At 44.7% G+C, this 11,654-nt stretch overlaps 2 protein-coding genes across 5 annotated transcripts; one reads left to right on the forward strand and one right to left on the reverse strand.

Moving 5' to 3' along the window:
- Positions 1–1,069: 1,069 nt before the first annotated feature.
- LOC109740612 (protein ARV 2) lies at positions 1,070–5,260 on the reverse strand. 3 transcript variants are annotated; one of them, XM_020299766.4, is made up of 11 exons: positions 5,115–5,260; positions 4,875–5,010; positions 4,733–4,780; positions 4,332–4,421; positions 3,354–3,399; positions 3,190–3,272; positions 3,009–3,103; positions 2,545–2,611; positions 2,387–2,462; positions 1,578–1,714; positions 1,070–1,444 (listed from the first exon to the last, which is right to left on the reverse strand). In XM_020299766.4, the coding sequence occupies exons 2-10, from the start codon at positions 4,983–4,985 to the stop codon at positions 1,617–1,619; spliced, it is 714 nt and encodes a 237-aa protein (XP_020155355.1). In that variant the 5' UTR covers positions 4,986–5,010; positions 5,115–5,260; the 3' UTR covers positions 1,070–1,444; positions 1,578–1,616. The 3 variants fall into 3 exon arrangements, with proteins under 3 accessions (XP_020155355.1, XP_020155289.1, XP_020155593.1); XM_020299700.4 differs by having other exon boundaries at positions 1,070–1,455; XM_020300004.4 differs by having other exon boundaries at positions 1,070–1,455; positions 4,532–4,780; positions 5,115–5,253.
- Positions 5,261–5,435: 175 nt separating this feature from the next.
- On the forward strand, positions 5,436–10,721 carry LOC109740463 (uncharacterized). Of its 2 annotated transcripts, none has more exons than XM_020299609.3 (12): positions 5,436–5,746; positions 5,897–5,992; positions 6,096–6,178; positions 6,585–6,660; positions 6,780–6,847; positions 7,274–7,358; positions 8,186–8,298; positions 8,407–8,490; positions 9,276–9,422; positions 9,757–9,865; positions 9,942–10,061; positions 10,257–10,721. In XM_020299609.3, exons 2-12 carry the CDS (start codon positions 5,905–5,907, stop codon positions 10,328–10,330), a joined length of 1,047 nt encoding a protein of 348 aa, XP_020155198.1. In that variant the 5' UTR covers positions 5,436–5,746; positions 5,897–5,904; the 3' UTR covers positions 10,331–10,721. The 2 variants fall into 2 exon arrangements, with proteins under 2 accessions (XP_020155198.1, XP_020155142.1); XM_020299553.3 differs by having other exon boundaries at positions 5,440–5,582.
- The last annotated feature ends 933 nt before the right edge of the window (positions 10,722–11,654 follow it).

Consider the following 11,654-nt stretch of genomic DNA (forward strand, 5'->3'; position numbering starts at 1 on the left):
GACTCAAAAATACATATGCATCCACGGAAACGTTTGGTTCACATCTCTGTTTTAGCGCATTTTGCATACTTGTCTCAGTTGGGCCTGGTTGAGCAAATGCAGGCCAAAAACCAGCATCTGATGTAGTTAGATTCGCTATCCTCTCTTGATCCCGGATCAACATCGGACCTTACGGATGCGAGGTCTCTCATTCCAACGAACAACTCTCTTATAAACCAACAGGATCCAGGCCTGTACCACAGCTATCAGCGCTGCCTGAACCAGAAGCTTCGCCTATTCATCCACAACCTAAGCGACATCCATGATGCGGTCAGCGATGGCGCTACCGACCCTAAACACTCCTATCGAACGACCTAACACATAACAGAAGAGGTGGAGGGGGGTAGCTTACCAGCTTCGAGGTCGTTGGAGACATGGCGGAGACGAGGAGGGCTGGACGGAGACGAAGAAGAAAGGGAGAAGCAGTTGCTGCCGCCGGGGAGTGCGCTTGCCGCCTCTTGCCGTTGCAGGGGAGTGTGGCAACCGCAGATCTCAGTCGCCGCCGCCGTCCCAGCCGCAGATCAGAGTTGCCGCCGCCGCCACCGGTACCAACAACAGAGGGTTTGTCCTACGGCTAGAGGCAAGTGAGGAAATTGGGTGGTGAGGGTATATTTGGCGCCACCACGCCTCGGCTGATTTTCCCCTCCCGCCATCTCCGCCCGCATCCTCCTGCACCGCGCCATATGCCGCGTCTTCGTTTTCTGCCCCACTCAGTCTGGCTCGTTGGAAACGACCGATTCGAGCTTTCCCTGCAAGCCAGGCTAAGGGGTGCTTTAAGGTCCGTGCAGATGCGAGCCAAGCCGGCCTGCAGGCAACCAAACGGCCCAAATTCATCCTGCTCGGCCCTGATTAGGCTGTATGCAGCCTACCAAACGCACCGTAAGCAACTATACGAACGCACACCTGATTGGGCTGTATGCAGCCTACCAAACGCACCGTAAGCAACTATACGAACGCACATACGTCAGTAGAGAAAGTAACCCGTGGAAACCCAGAAACCAAATTTTGTTGCTGGAAAAGGCTCAGGAACTCTGCGGAAGTGCGTCGCGTCGACCCGGAAGCTCTTTTTTTCTTTTCCACAACGGGTGTAAATAAAACCAGACTGAAAAAGAACGGAGACATGCAAACATACAGACACTGGAGTTGTGCGTTTTGCACGTGTGGTCGCAAGGTAGAGAGGCCCTGTCGGCTGACGCACTTCCGGGCGTGAACGGACAGGGCAAATACCTACTCCTACTTGGGCCATAAGTAGGCGAAAGGGACAGCCCATCTCCCCAGACCGCCTGCCTCTTCACTCTCTCAGGCGTACGCTCACCGGAGACGATCGCTCAACCTGTGGCGTCTCAGTACAGAGGCCAGCAGGACAGCTCCCCGCTCTCCAGTTCCGGCGTGGTCCAGATCGACTCTGCACGAACACTGAAAGGACGGTCAATCAGATCGTCAGAAATGAGTACATCCGCTGCGATAGGAGCGAGATCACAAACGCTGCACAGTATGCCTAGATGGAGTGAAACAGGGTAAATCTGGAGGCTACCTACCTTGGAGTAAGATGGCGGCAAGTCTTGATGAATTCATGTTCATGGTGTCCACATGAGCCACCGTTCCGTCAAGTGCTTTGCCGCGTGCGCCATGAAGCAGACACCAACGCAGTGGGCTTTTGGGAACCGCGTCACCACTGAAAAAACAGCAGGGATGCTCAGGTTTCACAGCATTGTGATCGGTTAGAAAAGAAAGTTGGTTCGGGTCCTTTTCAGTTTTATACAGTAGGCATGGGAAGAAATCTCAACTACAAACAATGAAAGGAAATTAACCAGTTTCAGTTTCAGCACAATCCGTCGTCTTTCGACACATTCAGTATTGAAAGCTAGGGCAAACCAACAGATGTAGAACACCTGCGTGCCCATATACCGAGGAATGTATTGACAGGCGCTCTGCATTGAAGGTGACGCTTTGGGAAATTCTAGAAGTTGGGCATGATCAAGCCGAGGCCTAGATCTACCAATCAATTCTGTAGGATACAATGAGAATGTGACACAACTCAATCATGTGCTGCAGAGCCTGGGGCATCTGTCTGGTCCAGTCGCAGGAGATGGTCACCACATAGATGCTTCTTTCACACAACCATCTTATAAATGTTCAAATACTGCCACGGCTACTTATTACCAGTCGATGCCATACAGGGCCATGGCATAACTATATGTTTATTTATAAGTTGATTTGTGCTCAACAACCATGAATCTTGTATTCTTATTGATGTGGAAGAAACCTAACAGCTAGAAATTATGAGGACTAAGAAAATACACATAGAAGGGTAAAAAAACTCATGACAGAAATAAGCAGTGCTTACCTCTCAGGGCTACAACATTTGATGAGAGAACAAATGCTTCGACAATGAATATAGCAGATGATGGAAACTCCCAAACCTGCAAATTCGGTAATCAGCTAGAAAGAAAATATTTGATAAATACATTCACAGGAAATTGTCGACATAAGATTCTTCTATACCATCATTGTCAGAAGAAATAACTTGAAATAGCTTGAAATGATGATGGCTAACAGAATCTGTCGATACCTGAGTAATGGAGAATGCAACAGTGAGCCAAGTATAACACACAGATGTAGAACTATGACATGATTTAACCCTCTTTTTATCATAGGAAAACTGTAGGGGAGGCCCCGACAGTAAACTCGTATATTATCTCATCCTCTTCGAAGATAGAAATATACTACTACAGAATTCCTACTGGATAACTACCTCTGTACCAAAATATCATTTTTGCAGTTCAAAGAACTGCAAAAACGTCTTATATTTTAGTACCGAGGGAGTACATTGACAACACTTCACACAGAATGAGATAACAACAGGTGTACTTACTAGGAACGATAATTTTATTATGAGAACTGAAAAATACTACTTCAGAGGTATTCAGATATTTTCTTTTAAAAAGGATACAAGCATACAACGATACCTTGTAATGTCAAAAGAAAATTTGAGGATATATCGTACTCCCAGGAGTAACATGGCCGTAAATATGATGTTCCCTAACAATGCATCACCCAGAACCTGAAGAAAGGCAGGCCACCCAATACACTGCTTAGGTGACGAGAAGTGGAAACATTTGTTATCTGAATGCAGTCAACTTTAATCACCTCGCTGCAATTGCAAATTGTGGACAATGTGCTCCTGGACGAATCCCCATCAGCTTTGTTGTTTTTTGAAACTGATATTCTGACTACATAGTTATGGGCAGCTTAGGTTGAATGTTGGAAACTACCAGAATTAAAATAAAAAAATTATAAATGAAAATGGATACAAGCATCAAGAACGATATGCATCAGAATGAACTGGCACAGTATTCCCTGCAAAACAAAACCGCAACCAGGCACATAAGAGAAAAGGAATATTTGGACTTAGCCACTAAATAATTGTTGAAGGCAAAAAGCAACATATTATGACTTATGAGTAAGGAAAAAGTATACAAAGTCAGAAAATATTACAACATGAGTGCCAAAATGCAGTCTGAACTTAAACGAATTATGAATAGATAGCTATATTTTCCATGTCATCAGCTTATATATGCTCTTGTTGGATGGACTGCCAAGGCATAAAAGACTGAAGGTGTCATATGATACAGGCACAATATGAACAAGAAAAATGGAAGGCAGATCTAGGACAGATGAAACTTCAAATTCTGAAGCATTGGGACTCATAGGAAGTAGTGGGTAAATCGTGAAACTAGGAAAGTATTGATGATGCTAAATTGTAATTGTTATCGCCCTTTATTGCTTGAGTAAAACGAGTAAAGTAGATATGGCAAATGAAGTACTTGTGATGTTAATGCAAAGGAGGAGCAGATCCAGGACAGATGAAACTTCAAGTTCTCAAGCATCAGGACTCATAGCAAGTATTGAGTAAATTGTAAAACTAGGAAAGTATTGATGATGCTAAATTGCTAATTGTTATCAGCCTTTGTTGCTTGAATAAAAGTAGATATGGCAAATGAAGTACTTGTGTTATTAATGCAAAAGAGGAGCATCCACAGCAATTCAGCTTCCATATTTAGATAGAGTACACACTGAGTAAATTGTATATTTTAACTCCAATGATCATGGTAGCAACAAAAAGCATCACATCTATAAATTAACTGCTCTGCATGCTTAGAGCGTTATTATTAAAAGCTCAGCAAAAAAAAAAGTGGCGAAGAACGTTTTACAAGCTGAGTCGGCGTTAGGGAGTTTGAAAAGGTGGAACAGCATTTGCGTGAGGTTGCATGGTATCTTATGGTTCCAACCTTGTCAAGAGATGAACCAATGTGCAGCTTATTGAACAGTAGATGCCGGTAAGCCCTGGTCTTGTGTAGAATCAGATCGATCAAGATAATCTACAGTGGTGAAAGAAGAGTAAGCGTTAAGGCCACACAGCGCATCAGGCATGCAATAAATAGGTGCCCCGGACACAGACAAACGGTCGAATAAGGTGCAAGCGGCGCACCCGCATAAGCCCGCCAAATCGACCAGCCAGCATAAAGTGAACTAACTCCATGTCTCCATCACACTAAAGTTGCAACCGATTTGGCCGATTTAGGACTACAAAGCAGGCGTAAGCGGCGCGCCACTTGCACCCCTACGGTCAAATCACACATATGGCAACAGTTTAAACCCATGCATCATTGATCATCATACCATACCATACCATGAATTCACACTCGATGTAGGGATCGGCGACAGCCTTGCAGACATCCTACACACGAACAGCATCCAGGGTTAAAACGAGCTTGCTCGGATAAGCCAAATGGTGACGCAGACGATGCGGCGGGAGTGGGCTGGGCTCTTACGCATTTCATCAAACGGATGTTGCCCGGGGAGTACTGCACGAAGAGCGTCCTCACGCGCCGGCCGCAGCCGACGCAGCGCGGCGCCTCCCCTTCCGCCCCGTCGTCCCCCATCGCGCCGAACCCGTCCGCGCGAGCTCTGGAGATATCCAATCACAATTACAGCGAGAGCCGGGGACGACGGGAGTGGAGGCGGATCTAGGACGAGGATAAAGTCGCCGGGGGTAAAACAGCGTGGCGTACCTGCAGCGCGCAGTGGGGGCAGGAGCCGCAGCTCGTAGGCGGCGGCGGCGGCGGCGGCGAGCAGGGCGGCGCTCGGAGGGGGAGAGGCGTGGCCGGCGGCGTCAGTGAGAAGCAGAGTGTGCTGCCGTCGTCCAACTGCGGAATGCAATCGATGAGCGGCCGGTGGCGATGCCAAGCGGCCTGGTGGGCTGGCCAGCAACAGAGCCCGATTTGCTTCTCAAGATGGGCCTACGGGCCTGGATCTAGGGCTGGGCTGGGCCGGCCGGCCGACGGGACGGGTCCTACCTGGCACGCGGAGAAGATACTAGTCTCGGGTCGTTGGGTTTCGGTTCTGGTATCTCCGACCTGCTCCGCCTCCGCCTCCGCCTCCGGCATCGGCACGGTGTCCTAAGGCGACGAGATCGCCGCGAGATCCAGAGCCACCGCCGCATCTGCTAGCGCCTCACTCCCTTCCGGCCCCCCTTCCCGGTGAGCAACTCATCTCGCCCGCCCGTACCTTCCGTCCGATCTGGGGGAGGGTTGCCGTCACGGCCGGCTCGAATCCGACGGAGCTCGCCTCTTCCCCTCGCGCTTCGCGGCGGAGTCGCCGGGGCCTCTCCGCCGGACGCTTCGTAGGGGAGAATTTCGTGCTGGTCTGTTGCATACTTGAAGAATCGCCTTCTTCTTAGGACTAGGAGCGCTTGTTAATGGAGAATTCCCGTCAAATCTAGAGTCTTCCGCTAGATTTTGTGCTGCCGCTTGCTGTGGCGTCTGACTGAGGTTGGTATTCCTTTGTGCCGCAGCTGCAAAGATGGGGAGGATACCGTCTCTGAAGAACTTCAATGCGTTCCCGCACGCCGAAGATCACCTGCTGAAGAAGACTTACTCGGGTGCTATAGGTACATAGACTATGCTGCTTCGTGAACTGTTGTTCTCTGCTAATGGATGCTTGTGTTTTTGGAGATTTATGTTTAATTCGTGTCATCGTTGGTATGTTTGCAGTGACGATTCTTGGGCTGATTGTTATGGTTACACTTTTCGCGCATGAGCTCACGTTTTACCTTACAACCTATACGATGCATCAGGTAAGTTTCGTTCTTGTTGACCTTTTCTTGTAGTATTACTAGCATATGCAGCATGTCTATGCTGTTCTGTTCATTCTTCCCCAACGTTATGGTTATAGTTTGTGTTGGGAATATGCCTGTAAATGATAGAAATTTCTGCTGTTTAAGTTTATTAACTTCGACATAGAAACCAATCTGGCCAAGGAATTTGCATGATGGCAAAAGGATGCCTATGAATCGAACCAATCAACTACAGTTATATAAAATATTTTGCCCTTTTGGTAATCTGTTAGCTGTAAATATTTGCTAGTTGTTATTTTCATATCATGGAAAACTCATTTGAACTTGATAGCTTTATTTGCCTTGTTTTGGCTGCCAGCATTAAGATCATGGACCTGTCTCAAGTTTTTCTTTTCAATGTCTGCAGATGTCTGTAGATCTGAAACGAGGAGAAACTCTACCAATTCATATAAATGTATCATTTCCATCTTTACCATGTGAAGGTCAGTTATTGATTAAATATATCCAGTATCAGTTTTTGCACAAGGTTCCATTTGGACATCCCTTTGCTTAAGGTTCATGCTTTTTGATATTTATTTCACCATCTTCTGTTGTCATGCAGTCTTGAGTGTGGATGCAATCGACATGTCCGGCAAACATGAGGTTGACTTGCATACAAATATCTGGAAGGTACCATCTGATATCAAAAGTTTGTTAATTTCAGTGTATGCAATTCAATATGGTATCGGATGCATATGCATGTATGCTCTACTATGACACTAGCTGCAGTAATAATTAATAATTATCTCTATTGCTTGTGATTGAGAAACATTATGTAAATGCACATTCCTGGTTTCCTACCATCCGTGAAGCAGGCCCATACGCTAGCTTATTTTGGCCAGTTGTTTTCCTAGGTTAGTGTAGGTTGCAGGGAACATGCACTTTAAGCTGTGGTTCATGTCTTGCTCTTGTGCTGACAATGTTCTTCATACTTCCAAATATATTTTGTCAGTAAAGTTGCATTGTAGTTTCTTTAAATGGTGCATTTTTTAACTATTCAGTATATGTCTGTCATGTCTAATTATACTTTGCATCCTCCTTTTCTGTTGTATGCAGCTTCGTTTGGATAAGTATGGCCACATCATTGGTACTGAGTACTTGTCTGATCTAGTTGAAAAGGAGCATGGAACTCATGATCATGGTATATTCTGTTTCCTCTATAAAAGGAAAACCAAACGTAGCACTAGTACTAAGTTGTCATACAAAAGAGTCTCCTTTTCAATCCATATTATGCATCCTTTTTCCTCACTATATAGAAACCGTGGCTGCATACTAATCGTTATTTTCTGTTATAGTTATTATCCTTTGGAAGTACTACCTCTGTAAAGAAATATAAGACTTTTTAGGTCACTAAAGTATATAATTGAAATGGAAGAATGGATTATCGCTCACCAGTCTTGTTTATGATGAAAAAATGTCAATATAACAACATTGATTAATTTGATGGACGAACATGTTGTGTAGTTAGAAATTTTATTTGTTGCCAAGACATGCTTTAACTAGAAGCCTAGAATATTCGATGCGTGCTGGAATAAACCCACACATGGGAATATTAGTATCTCTGTATAGTTCTGGGCTTTGCCGCTATACTGTACACATGACCATGTACTGGAAAGATCAAAGATGTACCAACGAATAGAGAAATGATTGCTGCAATGATCTTTCTCTCAGGTTAGCATTGGTAGAACTAGGGCATCAGACATAGTTCCAGACAAGGCCAAAATGAGCAGTCAACTGAGTCCTGTATTTAGTAGTTGCAGCTTGTCGGCTTACTTCTTTGTTCATTCATAAAATCACAAAGCTAATTGCTTTCATAGATTATGGAATAAGTACTTCCTGGGTTTTATTTCGTTCTCAATGTGGTATCTGTTGTTCTTTTTTCCTTCTGGAAAATTGGCTTGTTGTAAGATTATATTGGTGTTTAGTTCTTCTGCATGTAATATGCTGATGCATTAAAGTTTAAATCAGACCATGGCCATGAGCATGATGTAGAAAAGAAGCCCGAGCACACCTTCAACGAAGATGCAGATAAAATGATTAAGAGTGTCAAACTTGCAATGGAAAATGGCGAAGGATGCCGAGTAAGTTTTTTCTCCAGCAGTATTAGTCATTTTACTAATGATATTAGTGCTGTGGTCATCAAGTATATTCTGGTGTTTTTAATGAGTTTATGGCTTCAAACTTCACAGGTGTATGGTGCTTTGGACGTGCAGAGGGTTGCTGGCAACTTCCATATATCGGTGCATGGTTTAAATATTTTTGTTGCAAATCAGGTTATTCATCTAAAACTGCAGATACTTTAGTGCTGTTCTTCAAACTGTATAATTTTCTGTTGTGAAGTATTTAAGCTTTTAGGAAACTAGCTAATTCGTAATGTATGAAACTGAGACAATTACTTACATTTTCTTCATAAGGTATCATTTAAAGTTTTTAGTTGAGCATATATCCGAGCTGTGGCTAGGTATAGTCGTATAGGGAATTAGGCATCTAAATCCCTACAGAAATCACTGAAACAGGGCGTTCTCAATCTCATGGTAATTTTGCCAGCTTGGTTCAGTATTTGTAAAATGGACGTCTTAAGGGGTCTTATTGTGTGCTATTTAAAAAGATGATAAGAGAGGAATGTAGGATGAATTGGCCGGAGAATAACCAAAACCGGTTTCAGGCACACCAGAATGGATGTGATTGGAATGACAAAGGAAATATTATTATATATCTGTAGCTAATTATCTGCCTATGGTGGCATGGCATCATATGGTATTTCCCATGGGCCTTTCATTGGCATATTCTGATGATAAGTTGGAATGGATCGATTTTCTTTGAGGTCTGTTTACATTTCTTTATGTAAGTGATTTCTTCTAATGAAACAAATCATTGTTGTTCATTTTGATCTTTAAAATGTTCACACGCGGTCTTTGTTTTCTTCTCTTAAGTCTTGGTGCTGAGAGGGCTCTCCCTGTGCTTTCTGTATATATTCTTGAAACTTTTCATTGCACCGTCCTTCAGTTTCCAGCTGATCATTTCCTATAGATGATTTTTATTCATCTGGTGCATGCAGATTTTTGATGGGTCAAGCCATGTCAATGTTAGCCATGTTATCCATCGACTGTCCTTTGGTCCAGAATACCCTGGAATTCATAATCCACTTGATGATACTTCAAGGATACTGCATGACACAAGTGGGACATTCAAATACTATATCAAGGTTAGTAGCCATTCATTCAGTAGTTTCCCCATTGTTGTTAATAATGTTCAGACAGCCGCTTGTAGTTGCAACATTTAGGGGAAATAATAAATAAGGCCCCTGCCGAAGAGAATATCCATGAAATAAAATTGTACAAATATCCTTTATACGCGAAGTCATAAGCATTCGTGACAACCTATATGAAGTTGGTTGACTGGATCTGATTTGTACACCAGATCAACGAAACATCATCTGCACCCCAGATGGAAATCTAACACTTGATATTCTCTGCAATCAGTTGCTTTTCGTGGGAGACAATGTTGCCATCTGTTATTCAAATTTGATTGATATGCAGGTTGTTCCAACCGAGTACAGATACCTCTCAAAGGGAGTGTTGCCAACAAATCAGTTTTCCGTAACAGAGTATTTTGTTCCCATTCGCCCAACTGATAGGTCCTGGCCAGGTAACCCCTCCCCATCTTGCTCTCGAAGTATGGAATGCTCATCTGGTTTTAGGTCTAATCTGTTTTCCTTTTGCAGCCGTTTACTTCCTGTATGATCTCTCACCAATCACAGTCACCATCAGAGAAGAAAGACGGAACTTCCTACATTTCATAACTCGCCTTTGTGCAGTTCTTGGGGGTACATTTGCAATGACAGGTTTGCATCCAGCACTACAAGATTTTGCTTTTTATCTTATGCTGGTGTTAGGATTGGCTTCAGTAATACTTCTGTCGTATGATTTTCCGAATTGCACACACGACGATCTGCATCTTACATGAACAAGCAGTAATTTATTTTCTACGGTTTAACGTTCTTCTAATTGACATCGACTTTTCTGCCTTCGTGGTACAGGAATGCTTGACCGGTGGATGTACAGGATCATCGAGTCTATCTCAAGCTCAAAACCTAGAAGTGGAATGCGGTAACCGGGCATCCCATGCCGAGCGAAGGAGGCTACTACGCCTGTGGCCAGTCAAGTCAGTCGTCGACGATGTTGTTGTCTCAACCAAGTGATCAAAGCACGGTCACCCCCCTGCGGGCTTTCATGTTTTGTCCAGTCCATGCATCTATAACTTAAAAGATATGGTTTTAGTCTTATGATTAATCATGTTAGATTGGTACTAGTGGCAAGTATACAGTTTTGTTATCAATGATGCAACTGGAGGGTACAACAATGTCGTGTGGCCGAGGAACATGCTATGTGATACTTTTAGTTTGTATACCATGGGAAAAAAGCATATCCTCAGTATGACAGTATGACAAATAGCATTAAGTCAACTTTGAAAGGGAATTAAAAGCGTAAACGTTCGAGCTGTATTGCTGTGTGACTGGATAATCTGTTAGCATTGGTCTCGTAATGTTTTTATTGCTTGGGTCACTCACATCCCCCTCTGTTACTTGGGGTGCGCTTGGTGGTTGGTCTAGGATAGGTTTTATTTTTCATTGTGTAAGAGCATCTACAATCGGACCTCTCAAACCCTCCTCATACGGCAAGGCGGGCCGCCCGGTCATGATTTGTTGACTTGGACGGGCCTCTCAAACGGCCCTCAAACACCCGGGTTGACCGACACCCTCATATCCAGCCCAAATATGGGGACACCCGGGCATGCCCGCCACGTTGGACCTGACAGCCTGAACTCACTCTAAATTGCAGCAAATCCACCAAACCCTTCCTCCTCCCACCGCACCCAAGGAAAAGGGCGGAGAAGAAGCTGGAAATTGAGAGGGAGAAGATCGAGTCGGAGAAGCAACAAGCAGCGATCAAAGAGCAATGCTACACAGATGACGATTGACGGACGATTTCAGCACGACACTCCATATCGCACCATCCATTCAAAACGCTAATGTACACGAAGTCGTTGGATTAGGCATCGGCCCAGGATCGTGCAAGCACATGTCGCCCGTGAAGTAGTTTCGGCGATCAAAATGGGAGCTTGAGAAGGCCAAGACATTTGGTCACATAGAGCTTGAGAAGGAGAGGTTGCAACTCGCACGGGACGCGGAAGATGGGAAGATCATGTTGGCGGACGAGACTGTCTTGGATGAGCATGCGAAGAAGTGGCTTGCGAACAAGAAGAAGGAGATCAACGACCGGAGGGACTACGAGGCGGCGAGGGCGGCTGCGGCTCGGATGCAGTTGGAGTAGGCAGCCCGGATGCAGGCGGAGCAGGACGAGCAGGACACATTCTGCATGGAGCAGGACGCATTCCGCTCTGAGCAGGCGCCCAGCCAGTGATCCGAGGCCATCCG

Source organism: Aegilops tauschii, chromosome 5, assembly GCF_002575655.3.
Source record: "Aegilops tauschii subsp. strangulata cultivar AL8/78 chromosome 5, Aet v6.0, whole genome shotgun sequence".
NCBI lineage: Eukaryota > Viridiplantae > Streptophyta > Magnoliopsida > Poales > Poaceae > Aegilops > Aegilops tauschii.

Bases quoted from the DNA above. Each gene is read 5' to 3' on its own strand.
- LOC109740463 (XM_020299609.3), top strand. From the start codon at position 5,905: ATGGGGAGGATACCGTCTCTGAAGAACTTCAATGCGTTCCCGCACGCC. The intron at 6,179-6,584 runs GTAAGTTTCGTT...CAATGTCTGCAG, and splicing joins CAACCTATACGATGCATCAG to ATGTCTGTAGATCTGAAACG. The intron at 6,848-7,273 runs GTACCATCTGAT...TGTTGTATGCAG, and splicing joins TGCATACAAATATCTGGAAG to CTTCGTTTGGATAAGTATGG.
- LOC109740612 (XM_020299766.4), bottom strand. From the start codon at position 4,985: ATGGGGGACGACGGGGCGGAAGGGGAGGCGCCGCGCTGCGTCGGCTGC. The intron at 4,781-4,874 runs GTAAGAGCCCAG...GTTCGTGTGTAG, and splicing joins ACATCCGTTTGATGAAATGC to GATGTCTGCAAGGCTGTCGC. The intron at 2,612-3,008 runs GTATCGTTGTAT...TCCATTACTCAG, and splicing joins TTTTCTTTTGACATTACAAG to GTATCGACAGATTCTGTTAG.